At 40.9% G+C, this 15,035-nt stretch overlaps 1 protein-coding gene across 1 annotated transcript in view; it reads left to right on the top strand.

Annotated features, from left to right (window-relative positions):
- Window positions 1-15,035, top strand: part of EAF1 (ELL associated factor 1) — a 25,540-nt gene extending 10,505 nt beyond the window's left edge. The window contains exons 4-6 of the mRNA XM_054058328.1: window positions 765-934; window positions 8,907-9,137; window positions 11,155-15,035. Coding sequence (XP_053914303.1) covers window positions 765-934; window positions 8,907-9,137; window positions 11,155-11,201 — 448 coding nt within the window. The 3' untranslated portion in view covers window positions 11,202-15,035. The remainder of the gene's footprint in view (window positions 1-764; window positions 935-8,906; window positions 9,138-11,154) is intronic.

Genomic DNA, 15,035 nt, shown 5'->3' with positions numbered 1-15,035 from the left:
TGATAAATACACCACACATTTTAACCTCATTTATGGTGTACCGTAGAGGGACCTGAATAAGTATTTTGTTTTGGGGTTCTTTTCTGCCAAGGATGTTGACTGTGCAATCTGAATTGCATCATTGATTCAGTGAAAAGAAGAAATACCTGATTTAAATTGAACAGCCAGGTACAGCATTATTCTGGAGACTTTCCCACTAAGGAAACAGCTTGAACTATTTTTAAGGAATTATAGGGAAATGAATGAAAACCAGGAATGAAGTGCTTGCGTGCTGTATTTCGCAGTAAGAATGCTCATTCTAGTCAGGTTGACATCTAAGAGAGTTCAGTGTGACATGATTTAATTACAAGTGGGAAAGTTGTTTCTTTTACTGTGATTGTTTTAAGCAGGATTTTGTTTTGAGTGGATTTGTTTTATCATACAATTACTTCAAATTATTATGATTGCATATTCTTTCTTTAAAAACACAGCTACTAATTGCTAAATTAAAGCTTTCCTTGTTCTTCAAGTACAGAATTTGGCACCACTGAACTACATCTGGATTTGAAAATACATTTTGTAAGGGTGTTGCAGTGTAGTTGTGTATGCACGTTTGCTCTTGATGGCAAGTGTTGCCTACAGAAAGCTGTAATTCACCATTTATCTTTACAAAAAAGTCAAGATCTGTACTGAATGACATCACAGATGATGCATTGGTATGAGGATATTGAAAAAGCGGGGTACAGTTGCACAGTACTGCTGAATATCTTTGGTTGTTTTTTCAGAGCAGAGGGCAGCAGTAAGATCCAAGCCCGGATAGAACAACAGTCTGCCCGAGCATCTCAGCCTCCTCCTTCACAGTTCAGAGCCCCAACCAAGCCAGCAGTTGGACCTAAAACTTCTCCTTTGAAAGATAATCCTTCCCCTGAGCCTCAGCTGGATGACATTAAGAGAGGTAAAGAAGGGTTTGTTGTTTCCTGCGTTTTTGTTGGGTTTGTCTTTCTTCTTTATAATAAAGACCGTGACTGCGCAATTTATAAAAACATGTTAGAATGTTCAGGGATTAAAAAATGGTACTTGACAGCTGGTTTGTCATCTTTATATCTCATTTTAAGGCATCTTAGTGAATTATTTATTCTTTTCTGCCAGCACAGATATTTCTCTGGCATGAGAGAACTTCCTCTTTGTGGGTAATTTTCTCTCTTCCAAACTATTTCTCTGTTCTGAAAAGAAGACAAAATAAGGATGAATCCAGAAACCCCCAGCTGAGTGCTAGATGAGTTGAATGAGTGTCTTGGGCAACAAGAACAGCAAGAAAAACCTAATGGTCCAAGGTCTAGTAATACAATCAGGTAGCTTGGACATAGGTTGTTCCTGCACTGAGTAAGGGTGGAGCCATTTGCCGGTGGGGTGGAAGGGCTGAGTGGGTGTGTCCCCATCACAAGACATGGAGTTTTTGCCATGCCAGGTGGTGCTAGTAGGGGAGGGATGAGAGTGAACAGCCCTGCAGCTTCCCCTTTACCACAGATGGTCCTCTGCAGCTTTGATCACATCTGTCATGTAGTTGTTGTACTTGCTCTTAAACGGCCTTGAAGGAATGACTGGCTTAACTCAGTCTCCTGCTCAAGCAACGCTTTGGTTCAGTGTTTTGCTGTGGGTAGGGCACGCTTTGCTTGCCCATGTCCTTCTTTTCATATTGGTGCAATATCTGGTTTTGATGTGGGTAGCACGATCAGGATGAGGAAGACTTGAAATTTGAATTTTTATTTGGTTCTCTTATGCTTCTTGTCTAGCACCAGATGCAGTTTTAATCTAAGATTATTCTTTCTGTCTAGGCCTTCTTTTTTCTGGGTCTTCCTGTTCTTTTCTCTTTTTTAATCTGTCCCATATTGCTATTTTTGCCTCTAGACTTAGCCTATGTTAATTGCCCAGACTGTGTTAATTACTTAGCAGGGTATTTTTTTCAGTTCATAGTAATCACTAGGTGTCTTTTTTACTGCTAAGCTATCTGTGTGTTTGCACAGGTGCTGACTGGTCTCACTCTTTCGCAGCAGTAGTATTTTCAATCCCTGGATACTGGTCAGCAGACAGAATCAACATCTGAGAGTCTGTTAGCTACAATTCCCTTAGCTGCATTGCCATTTTTGATTTTCTGTGTAATAGGTAAGGAGAAAGATAACAGGTGATACGTTAATTTAAAAACTTACACAGTTGTGAATTTTAAATGTCTTTTCTTGTGGTGCATAATAAGTTACTTAACCATTGGGACACTGTTTTATATAATGTTCAGCAGTTACATAATTATATTTGTCCAGTGTGACATCTATTTTACAAAGACCGTTTTCTAGGGGTCTAAAATACAAATCACGTTGTTTACAACTGTCTTAGTAATTGTTTTTTAACAGAAAGTACCTCAAAATACGTAACCTGTAGAGTTTTATTTCCAAAATCAAGGAAAAGAACACCAGACTGTTATTAAAGTAAGCCTTCAAGTTCATGTTTTATAGAGAATCATTCAAGGCCTAAAAAGAGAGAGCACAAATAACTGGGGAGAGGTTTTATTGCTTATAGGATATGTTCTTTATAACTTTTTTCCAGTATTGATAATCTAGAATGTCAGCATTTGTAATCCATTTGTATTGTTAGAACCTGCTTGGGAAAGGTAGAACTAAAATGGCACCATCGTACAATGAAAATAATGAATAAAGCTTAACTGGTAAAGCTGTGAGACTCTACAGTCCTGTTATCTTGCCTTAATGTGTCTTTTTATGAACAAAGACTTCTAAGTTCTGAAGAGACTATGTTCTTTCCGTTCAGGCAGTAGCTTTGCTTTTGGGTGATATACCCACTTTGTAGAAAGAAAGATAAACGTAAAGCTGAAATTCTGTGTTTTTTCTTTAACAAACACAGCACAGAACTTAGAGTCCCCAAAGGAGATGGTTGAAAACATCTCTGGCACTATAACACACTCTTGCTCACAGTATGCCCCACTTAAGGGTGTGGTAAGAGAGACAGCTCTTGTGATGTTTGGGAATAGTTCTAAGGTACTCAGTACAGGTTTCGGCTTTCCTCTGGTGCCCTCAGCTCTGCATTCCCATCACCCCCCTTACAGATGAGCTGGGAAATGAACTTCCAGGTAGGTCAGTTTTCTGGCCCATTACACAGCTGCCCAAACAACAGTGCCTGAGGAGAGAGTCAGAGCATGTGGGAGTTCAGCCAGTCCTTTTCTTCATGCAGAGATGCCTTTTGAAAGCTGTGTCTAGGGTTCTGCACTGAAGGAATCTTTTCAAGTTTTATATTGTCCTCCTGCCTGAAGGGAGCAAAAGAGAGAGTAAGAGCTCGTTCTTTTGATTATTTGGCTATATCTGATAACATTTCATTAAGCAGAACATTTGCACACATATACCACAAAACAGCCATTAATGTGCATGAAATAATCAGCATTTATCAGCCATGTTTGACCACAACAGAAATGTTTTTAATAACATTGACATAATTACAGCATGCTGCACTTGTAAAAAAACCGCAGAAACGTATTTCTGGTTTAGAGACTGTAAATTCAGCGCTTAAAAATCTAAGCAGATCTTGTTTACCTAAAATGCAGCTGTACCCTGTAAGGGTTACACCATAGAGCTGTTGGTCTCTCAAGAATATCTCAGTCAAATTTTTCGCACTTCAGTGTAAAATACTGCCTTGTTAGCTGCAATCTCTGCATACTTAAAGTGCCAATATCAAGTTGTTTCTTCTCCTCCTTGCATACCATTATTAACAGTGAGCGTTCCACTGTGGGCTTACAACCTAAAGCTGAAATACTTTGTTTTCAAAAGTCTGTGGTATTCTTACAGACCAGGGTTAAGGCTTTAGTTAAAATTTCTGCATAGCCTATTGGAATTGAGAGAATAAGTAAGAACTCTTAGATATGATTGTGGAAAGAAATTAGGGCAATTTGATGTTGAACATACACAAGAGACAGCTCTTTTAAGAAGGGCTCTTCTGTTTGTATAATGATTTCTGACCTTGAATTGTTTTTTTTTCACTCTAAAAATTGTATTGAGTGCCAATATAAAGCACTAAGGTGGTTTGTTTTCTTGAAAGAAAGCCTACAGTTGTAACATGAAAGTTGCAAAATATAAGGTTCATCTAGCACCCTAAGCCTTTTCAGATTATGTAGGCTCATTTAAGGCAAGTGTTCAAAACTTGCCTTATGGAACGCGTTTTTAAAAGTAACCGATGCACATCCTGACTCCTGTCAGGTTTTAAACCTTTAAAGGTGCACCGACATGAGGCGTTTGATCTTATGGCACAACAGGACCCAGGAAAGATCCAACATTTGTGTTGTTGAGGTATATGTACAGGTATATACACACAACTGTTTTACTTGGAGGCACTGCAAGGAAATGTTTAGCCAAGTCTTTGGTACCTATAACTGCACTAAGCATAACAAGCAAATAGGAAAATGCAAAATTGGACTATTTTAAAGCAGGTGTTTCTTTCCTACAAGGCTTTGGTATCATCACTGGCTTAACTGCCATCTTTGACAGTGTGACGCAAGAGAGTTTTGAACAGACTTCCTTAGTGGTCCTGCTGGAGTTCTGCCTGACAGACTCCAGCGATGCAGCAGCCACCATAACATTGGTGAAAACAATTACAGAATCACACAGAATCACTAGGTTGGAAAAGACCTCCAAGATCGTCGAGTCCAACCATTCCTATCAACCACTACACGATGTCCCTGAGCATCTCATCCACCCGTCTTTTAAATACCTCCAGGGATCGGGACTCAACCACCTCCCCGGGGCAGCCTCTGCCAGTGCCCAATGACCCTTACTGTGAAAATTTTTTTCGTGATATCCAGTCTGAACCTCCCTTGGTGGAGCTTAAGGCCATTCCCCCTTCTCCTGTCCCCTGACACTTGGGGCTAGAGGCCAGCTCCCTCCTCTCTGCAACCTCCTTTCAGGTAGTTGTAGAGAGCAATCAGGTCTCCCCTCAGCCTCCTCTTCTCAAGGCTAAACAACTCCAGTTCCCTCAGCCGCTCCTCATAAGACTTGTTCTCCAGCCCCTTCACCAGCTTTGTTGCTCTTCTCTGGAAGAAGACACTCCAGAGCCTCAACGTCCTTCTTGTGGTGAGGGACCCAGAACTGAACACGGTATTCAAGGTGCGGTCTCACCAGTGCCGAGTACAGAGGGAGAATAACCTCCCTGGACCTGCTGGTCACGCTGTTTCTGATACAAGCCAAGATGCCATTGGCCTTCTTGGCCCCCTGGGCACACTGCTGGCTCATCTTCAGTCGGCTGTCAACCAACACCTCCAGGTCCTTCTCCTCTGTGCAGCTTTCTAGCCACTTTTCCCTAATCTTGTGCCCCAAGTGCAGGACCTGGCATTTGGCCTTGTTAATCCTCATGCCATTGGTCTCAACCCATTGGTCCAGCCTGTTCAGATCCCTTTGAAGAGCCTCCCTACCCTCAAGCAGATCAACACTTCCACCCAGCTTGGTGTCGTCCGCAAACTTACTTAGGGTGCATTTGATCCCTTCATCCAAGTCATTGATAAAGACATGGAACAGGGCTGGACCCAGCACTGAGCCCTGGGGGTCACCACTTGTGACCGGCCTCCAGCTGGAGTTAACTCCATTTACCACCACTCTTTGGGCCCGGCCATCCAACCAGTTTTTCACCCAACAACCAGTTTTTCACCCAGAATTACTTATATTCTCATCTGCACAGACAAGATGTTTAGAATTCTGGGCTCAGGGATTTAAGAGGGACCTGAGGGGAAGCTGACAGCCTGTTTAGCAAATTTGACTAGAAGATGGGCCCAGACCAAGAAACCACGGTCACTGATAACACGCTTTTCCTACCTGTGTTCAGCACAGTGGGCCTTACCGCTTCTTCCAAGGCATTCTCCCTTTCCTTCCTCATAACTGAACCTCTTTTATGGGGTTCTTCCTTTTCTGCTTTGGCAGTAGAAAACCCTCACTTTTCAATCTGACACTAATCTCTGCTTCTGTTTAAAGTTAGCTGGGCTAAATCCTTTCCCATTCATCAGAATGCATCACTTCCTCCCTGCAGTTACCGCCTCGCCTACTGTATTGAGTTCAAACTTCTGGTTTAATTTTTTTCTTCTTATGTCTCTGGGGTGCATTTCTTATTGCATCTTTAACCTTTCACCACTAATGACTCATAGATTGATTCACCTTCTTCACACTGTTTTATTCGCTGTTTCCGGACTGCTGTGTTCCGCTCAGCCTGTGTGCCAAAACTCCTCCATTTCAGCCATTGATTCTCTGACTCCATAAGCATATGTGTATAATTATCAGACACTTGTCCTTTATTAGACAATATTAGACCTGTTTATTGAATCTTTTTGCGTTATGGACTGTGGTCTACAGATAATTGTGCTTGCTACAATCCAGGATATGCTAACCATGTATTATAATCATCGCTGTAAGTTAAAACCAACAGCTCCATCACTAGAAGTATGTGGAAACATCACATCATTTAGCTAGGAAAAAAGATTTTAAGTCTGGGTATTTTAAAAGGAAAGAACCCTTATTCCTTTTTACCTTTCCTTTAGCTTTCTCCCATTAATTTCTTAGCTTTGAACACAGGCAACATCTGCAATTTGAAATCCTCTAGATGCGTAGACTGAAAACGGTAACTTACAAGTGCTCATTTGTCTGTATATCAGACTCCAGGCATTAAGTGGATTTTTAAAGCCTGCAAGACTTCATTGGGAGGGAATAAGGGAGAAGGATGTTGCAGGACAAAGTAATGTCTTCTGTTGGCCTAATGGTATATTCTTCCTCCCTCTTGCGATGGTCTTATTCTGTGTCTTCAATATGAATTAAATTTTATGTGGCGTACCAATGAAGTACAGAGAACACAGGTGGTCTAGTCAAGCATCTAGATTTAGAAAGTAAGTTGAAGGAACAAGCCCACTATCCTTAAATACCCAGCCGGACTTAGTCATATGGTTGCTCCCTTTCAATGCACCTTCCTTGCCTCTGATTCAATATAACTATAGCATTTGAAATTGAGCCTTGAACTTTTAAATTGAAAAACAGCAGTTTTAAACTCAGCAAAAGTAAACTTAATTTCTCAAAGTGATGCGTACTGAGCTAGAGAAACTCTCTCCAGCAAATAATGTGAAGGCTGAAAACTTACCTGTTACCTGTTACTTGGAGTTGTTCAGCCTGGAGAAGAGAAGGCTCTGAGGAAACCTTACGGCAACCTTCCAGTACCTGAATGGGACATACAAGAAAGCTGGGGAGGGGCTGTTTACAGAGACTTGTAGTGATAGGACTAGAGGAAATGGCTTAAAATTGGCGAGGGGCAGATTTAGACTAGACATGAGGAAATTCTTCACTATGAGGGTGGTGAGGCACTGGAACAGGTTGCCCAGGAAAGTTGTGGATGCCCCATCCCTGGAGGTGTTCAAGGCCAGGTTGGATGGGGACTTGAGTATCCTGATCTAGTGGGATGTGTCCCTGCCCATGGCAGAGGAGTTGGAACTAGATGATCTTTAAGGTCCTTCCAACTCATACCATTCTATGATACTATGGTATTAAGCAGCCCAAGTAAAATGAGTCTTATTGAAAAGGGGAGGAGTTCTAGTTGCTTTGACTTACTCCTGCAGGGATTGAGGATAAGAAGTATTAAAACTGTGCCATTTTTATATAAATGAAAGACTGATTTTACAAGAGCTGGCTATACCATACGGAAGGATGTCCCAGCTGAGGAGGTGGAGTTCATCTCACTCTGACACACATCTGACCTAAGGTGAATTACTCCTGGTATCTGTCCTCCATTTGTCAGGTAGATAATACCTCATCTCTCCCTTCTTTCAATCTTGTCCCTTTAGCCTGTGACTTCTCCAGGGCAAGCCCTGAGTTCTTACCCTGTGGGTATAGAACTGCTAGCATAACAAAAGCCTAAGTTTTGAGGGCTTCACATGCTATGCTCAACATATATGTGAATATTGTTCTCTCATAGAAACCTGCCTGGGTGAGCTGAGTCATTAGATGCTCGAGTTTGTCGGTGGATAGAAAAGAATTGTCCTCTGATAGCGCTTAGGCCACTTAAAATTTTGACAAATTTAACAATACAATATGACTTGGAGTGATTTACCTTAATAGCTGTTTAGTAACAAGTCATTCAGCCAACACTAGCTGTTGGGGATGTGTCTGTCTTGGCATTCCAGTGTTTCTTTACCTGGAAACCCTGAAGTGGGATGTGTCTGAGTTGAATAACTTACTAGTTCCAGAGTAGTCTCTATATTTTCCCGCTACTTGTAAGCTCTATAGGAAGTTAAGGTATTATTACTGCTACCCAATGTGAATATTCTCATCTGCCCCACTGCAAAATTATCTGATGTCATCCATCTGCTTCTGAAGTTTGTTTGCAGTGTGTTGCATGACTTTATACTGGAGCAGTTTCATACATGATCTGAAGTCAAGGCAGTTTCTGTCATGACCATGTGCCTGTACCCCTCCTTTTTTGTGTTTTCCAAAAGCCTTAATGGCACTGACATCAAACAGTTTAGATTCCTCCACATTAAGATGCTTTTAAAAAGTGGGCTGGCTGTTGGCCTGTAAAACTCAATCAGGAAATATACTTCCTTTGTATGTAGAGCATATAGCCTGTTGGAAATAATGAAGCAGGAAATGCTTTCAGGAGTGTAAGGTATATAAATAATAATAATAGTGGAAGGGAAGGTTTTATGGTATTAACCTATATTGCTGCTTCTTTAAATTTAGCTACAGCAACTAAGTACAATTTTTTCAGAATTTTTTGGTTTTCCTTCCTGTCTCTCTTTTATGTGAGATATTTTGATGTGATAAATTACACTTGACACTTTCACATTCTTTTCCTAAATTCCATGGGGCCCTGTTTATGATTTCAACCAGTTGAATGTGCTTTTATTTCAGAGCTGAGAGCAGAGGTTGAAATTATTGAGCAGATGAGCAGTAGCAGTGGAAGCAGCTCATCGGATTCAGAAAGCTCATCTGGGAGTGAAGATGAAAGCTCCAGCAGTGAGGGGGAAGAGCCAGCACATGTTTCCCCTTCCCAGCCACCGCACCAGCAATATAACAACAGGAATGCTGTTGCTAATGGCACCAGCAGGCCGCAAGGAAGCAATCAGCTCATGAACACGCTCCGTAAGTAAAGGCTCATGTCTTACTGCTGTGGGAAGCTGCTCAAGACCACTCATTTTCTTAGCAGGTTAGGCTAACTCCATCAAGTGCAGTTTGCCAAATAGTAATCCCAGGGAGTTGCACTGGCTGAAATATGTGGGCAGGTTTTTTGAACAGAGGATTGAGATCTGTTTGAAGATGCAGAGATTGCTTTAGTTTGGTTTAGAGCCTGTGGCTATCAGTGCGGTGGCCTCCATTGACCACACTGAGCCTTGACTCAGGCCTCCAGGCAGAATGAGTGGGTAGCAAAGCGTCAGTGCACGAGGATCTGGTGCATGGGAGGATGGGAATTATTTTAATGTGAAAACACAGATTAGACACGAATAGTGGGGTTCTCCTCTGTGTCAGTTAAAGGTCTTTAAATAATTGTGAATGACAGAAAGCTGTCCTGTGGTCATAAACGCACAGTTTTCTGTGGTCTTTATTATTAGCTGTATTGCTTTGTCAGAGTATTTATTCTAAACTGTGTTGGTCTCAGCTGCATTTTCACAAATACCGCATTTTGAAGTGCCATGTATGTGGTTGAAATATTACTGCTATGGTGTTTGCAAGTGTTGAATCAGTACAAACTCACTCCACTCTTTAAAAACTCTAAAAAAATGTTTTTAAATCATAATTTTGACCTATGAGGTCTCAGAGGAGATGGTGCACAGCTGTGTTGCTCTTTCCTTATGCCAAGTCAGGTGTATTCTAACTCAGTGGAGTTAAAATATTGCGTTTACAAGAAACTAGAATTTAGTTACCATAAATTGTTCTTAATTCCTCCCAAGGCATGTTTGTGTACATCTCTTGGCACCCATACATAGGGAACTTGTAGGGCTTAAATACAGATAAATGTAGTGTTTCCAGCTTGGAGGAGATGAAATGTATTGTACAGACAATACTGAAAAGCCAGCTGGAAAACTGGAGGGGCCTGTCAGTCTTCCTGTTGGTAATGAATGCCTAAGTGAAATACAAAGTTCAGCAAAGTCGGTAGGGCTCTTTTCATTTCTCTGTTTCTGATTGTGAGCTGTCTTTTTCCTGTTTCTCCTGGGCCATGACAACAATACTGCTTAGGACATTGAATGTCAAGAAATTTCTTGACTCCAGGAGAATCAGGGAACTGGTAAGGTAGTTCCTTCTTTTGGGCAGTGATTTTTTACTTTGTATTTAAAATTCTTTTGCCAAGGATTAATATGTCCTTGAGCATTCAAGTCACTAGTGACCATCAACATGGGCAGAATGACCCCTAACCCAAGTTCTTGTTTCATAAAAGAGGAGAGGAGATGAAGAAATCCAGGGCATAACTATTGTGCAGCTGCTCTGCAAGGGGCCGATGTCTGGAGCAGGGCCACAGAAGAATTCTGGAAGAGCTAGGTTCAGTTGCCAGAACTTAAGCATGATTCTCACCCTCTCCACATCACCAAATCACGAGTGCTCTGCAAAACAGGGTCTGAGACTGTAGGTTTGATCCATATCCCGTCTGCCTTCTTTTTAATTTCACTTTGAAGGGAGGCCATCACTGTCACAGCATGTGTTGGCTTAGTTCAGCTGAGAGCCTTGAGTTGCAATGGTTTTAACATCCCTTTTGGTTTGTTGACATGTGGAAGCCTTGCTTTGTCTACGCAAGTGGCCTTAAACCAAAAAAATCTATTTAAAACAGGGAGTTCCCCAGTGCCTTTTCCCAGTGCCATGTACAGGGATGCCTTCTGCAGCTGCTCTCATGGGGAGTGCTGTTCTTCCACTAGGGAGCAGCTTTGATGGCTGTGGAGCCAAAGATGCTCAGTGTGGCCTGGATCTGACCGGATATTAGCCAAATGCAGCTCTTAATGTTCTTGGAGAGTAGTCCCATTGAATGACAGATGATGTTTGCATTCATTTCTTTTGTTATTGTTATTTAAATCTTCCAGTGTAAATGTGACTGTTCTTTGATTTGATTACCATGAAATGTGGATTAATGCCTATGCACTTGTTGTGTTTTCTTGGGTTTTGTTTTCCATAGGAAATGACTTGCAGTTGAGTGAGTCTGGGAGCGACAGCGATGACTAGAGGCTGAGCTTCTGCTGGTTTTGTTACATATACACAGAGAACTAATTTACCTTGAAGTGATCCTATTGCTTACGAAGAGGAGCTGGCACAGAGATAGTTCCATGTGTGGAATTTTAATAGGAAAAATTCATAGCCCTACGAAATAGCAGATGTTGAGGGCTGTTTTACTTTGTGAATTAAGTGTATATTTTGTGTATATTCGTATTCTTTTAAACCTTTAAATAGATCTGTACAGTGGGTAAGCCAATATGTGTTCCTCTGTTCTTGTCCATCATCTGTAAGTTTAATGTGTAACTTTAGGATGTCATCTAAAAATTTCTTGTTTGTAGAAGACAACTTTGGGGGGGACTTTGTATGTAGGGTGTGCATGAGCCAACAATGAGTTTAAAAAAGACATGCAGGAGCTAGTGCGTGCACTGAAGTGGGACTGTCATAAATTAAGTTTCAATGCCAAGTTGGTTTCTTTGGTTTGGAACTTCTCTAATGTCTTTTTATTGCTATTTATAGTCGACTTAATGGACTTCCTTTAAAAAGTTGGAAAAGAGAAATCATAAAACCATGTTCGTCACAAACCTTGCTGCACCAGTGCCTTATAAGCAGGTTTTTTAAGCAGAGCTTCAATTTCTGCCACCTTTCCTATAGGGAGCAATACTGAAGCCTCTTCAGATTGCTTTTGCAGACAAGAGCTGTATTTCACGTACAGCCATCTGCACTCTGAGGGTGGTTACTCAAGCAAGATAAAGGATGTACATCAGTCACCAGAACACATCCAGATAACCACATCAGGATTTTCTTGAGCAATTGAAGTGTCCCATTTAATCAGACATTCAGACTTAGTCTTCAGAAGTATTTGGGAGCCCAATTTCAAGTGAAGTTGCAGTGTCACAAATACAAGATATTGTACTTAATGAAATTGTAGGACCACAGCCCTGTTTGCAGTTTCCTAGAGAAAGCAGAAAGAAGAGGTGACTGAACAATTAACTGTGGAACAGCAAAAGTCTCTGTCCCACCACAGCTGTCCAGGTAGACTTTAGTTTATGTTGTTTGTTGGGCAGGATCTGTGCTTCACAGGAGTGCACAGGACACAAAATACTTGCCCAGAGTGAAATTCACCCTATTTAAGGGGGTTTAAAAGGTGCTTGGTTGGATTATGATTAACTTCTTTTGCTCGCATGGAAAATGAGCGCCACAGGCAGCCTCTGGCAGCTTAAACATTAGGCTGTTTTTAAAAACCAGACTTCAACTGGCATAGGACAAGTGGGGCTGTAATTGTGGTGTAATCCAGGAGAATGGGAAGCTGATGCCTCTCCATTCTTAAGTGTCTGCTTTGCACTGCTTTTGTCTGTCAGTTTGTGTTTTAACTCCTGTTTGTTTACTGAGTTCTTTTTTTTTTTAAGGTGTTGAAGAGCAAGGGGACATTTGAAGGGAGATTTTATTAAATGGTTTATTTTTTTGCATTAGATACATATTTAGGCATATTTTTGCATTATTGTACATACATTTACAAATACTTGGTTTTTTTATAAGTGTTTTATGATGTGGTTACATATTTTAACAGACAATTATGAAATATACTTGATGTAAAGACAAAATTGCTCTCCTTTTTTTTTTTATCTTCTTTTTTTCCCTCCCCTTGTTCCTCCTCCTTCAGTAAAAATGCTCTGTTCTTACAGACTTGTACCAGTTTGGGGTTTTACACTTTGGTGCAGGAGATCTGCATGGCAGTTGGCAGTCTAATTAATGCTAATACTCCTCTTGACTTTTCCCCAGCTTAAGATTTGAATAAGCAGGGAGACATTTCTCTGATGCCGTTTCCCCATTACTGGAGCTTATTCCTGAGTTCTGTTGACATTATTTGCACTTAAATGGAAAAACAGCAGTGCAGCATTTTCATTGCTTATCATTCACTGGCTGCTTATGCATTCTAAAATCAAGGACACGGCATAGGTAGGTAGTAATTATGTGTAAATAAAACATATTAAACTTAAGAGAATAAGACAACACCCCACTACGTTGATTTGAATCGCCACTTTAATTATTTAGATCATCAAGTGGGAACACTTCCTTCAGATAATCAATTTCTTTCTTCTGTGTTTGTACTCTAGGTCACGTTTCACTACTATCCCTCCCTTCCCGTCTCTTGGTAACAAAATCAACATTTTTTTACACAATTGCATGCAGCTTTTAAACTACATTTGGCCTTCCTTTGTGCCCTCGGAAGATGTGTTGTATCAAGGGTGGCCAACCTGTTGTTTGGAAGCTGTTGAGCTGCACATCCCACACCCCGACTAGAGCATTTGGGTGTCCACAGTGAGTAATGTGGCCTGCAGCCCACTCATGGGCGTGTGTGACCAACCCGTCTCCTCCCTACCACTGTGTCCCGAGCAGCTCCTGGCATCTTCTGCCAGAGAAGCTCTTTGGGATCTCCACCTTTCCCACACGTATGTGACAGGTGTTTCATGAAGGTGAACCAACCGTGTGGAGACTTCACTAGGCAACACCTAAGATCAGAAAGCATGGCTGACACTTTTTTACCTTTTTCTAAATACACGAGTGTGCTTTGAAGTCATTGCCAGCCTGACATTTTGATTAAGGTTCTTAAAGTTTTATGTTTTATGTATTAAGAAATAGTAAAAGTTGTCTATCTGTTCCTGTTAGACGGTTCTTCATTTGTTCATGATTTGTGGCAAGTTATACTCAGATGGAAATTGGAATTCAAATTACTTGCAGAAAAGCAATTATTTAGAATTCTTTTAATTAGTTGACAATATCTTTAACATGCTGGAGAAATAAGTCAGACTGAAATATGTTTTGATTGAACCCGGTAATGAAACAAATTATTCCTGCTTATTCCTGTTACGTTCTACACTGCAGGATTTTAGCACTAACAGATTGTAACACTTCACGCTCCTTTTTCCACATAAAATAGGAAAATCTTTTATATCCCTATTAGTGTAAATGTGAATTAACAGTGCATATAGAATGCAATTATTGGAATGAACTGAAACTAAGTAAATATTTCTTTGCATTTGTGGGCAAGCTGCCTGCTGGCTATGGTGAGTTTAGCGGTTCAAGACAAGGTTTCTTCTGTTCCGTGACTTAATTTCTGTGGTTTGATTTTGCTTAAAATTTCAGCAGCAAGCATGGCCTGCTTATGACTTTTCCCATAACTAGAATTGCTCTAGGAGTAATAGTCAATAATGATTTAAATTCATTCAATTAGATTGTTGTAATTTCAACTGCAGTTACTAATTATTTTTTAATTAAAAAATATTTTGTTTCAAAAAGGACAGATTCAGTCATCTGCTTGTCTATCTTGGACACCTTAAAATATGATTGCAGCAATGCCCAAGCTGGTCAGCCGTGCAGAAAAGCTTCCACGCACCACTGCCTTTGTTCCTCCCCCGAGGGCTGACCAGCCCTCCCAGTAGGCATGGTTTGAGTCACTCCAGCTAAACTACACGGATGGCCACCTCCAGGCAGAAAGTGTCCCAGTCCCGTGATGAGTCACGTATTTGTAAGAGTGCACAACATGACCCTCTACTGTTCCACCAAAGCATCCCTCTCCTGTCACAAGTCTTGGCTAAACCGATTTTGTCGAGAAGGAAGACTACAGGAAAACAATTGTTTTCCTCAGCATTGCTTGGAATAGCTCAGAGCTTAACTGTGGGTAGTACATCTATTTTGAAGAATCTATGCCTATGCTGATCTACAGTTTGCTTTATTATAGACTAGCTATATGCCTGCTTATAGCTATGTATAGAAACAGATTGCTGTGCAAAGCTTTAGAGTCTTTTTTTCTCCTCCTTCAAAGTCCATTTATTTGAATAATAA

This window comes from Cuculus canorus, chromosome 2 (genome assembly GCF_017976375.1).
Source record: "Cuculus canorus isolate bCucCan1 chromosome 2, bCucCan1.pri, whole genome shotgun sequence".
Lineage (NCBI taxonomy): Eukaryota > Metazoa > Chordata > Aves > Cuculiformes > Cuculidae > Cuculus > Cuculus canorus.
This window is presented reverse-complemented; position numbering and strand designations above follow the sequence as displayed.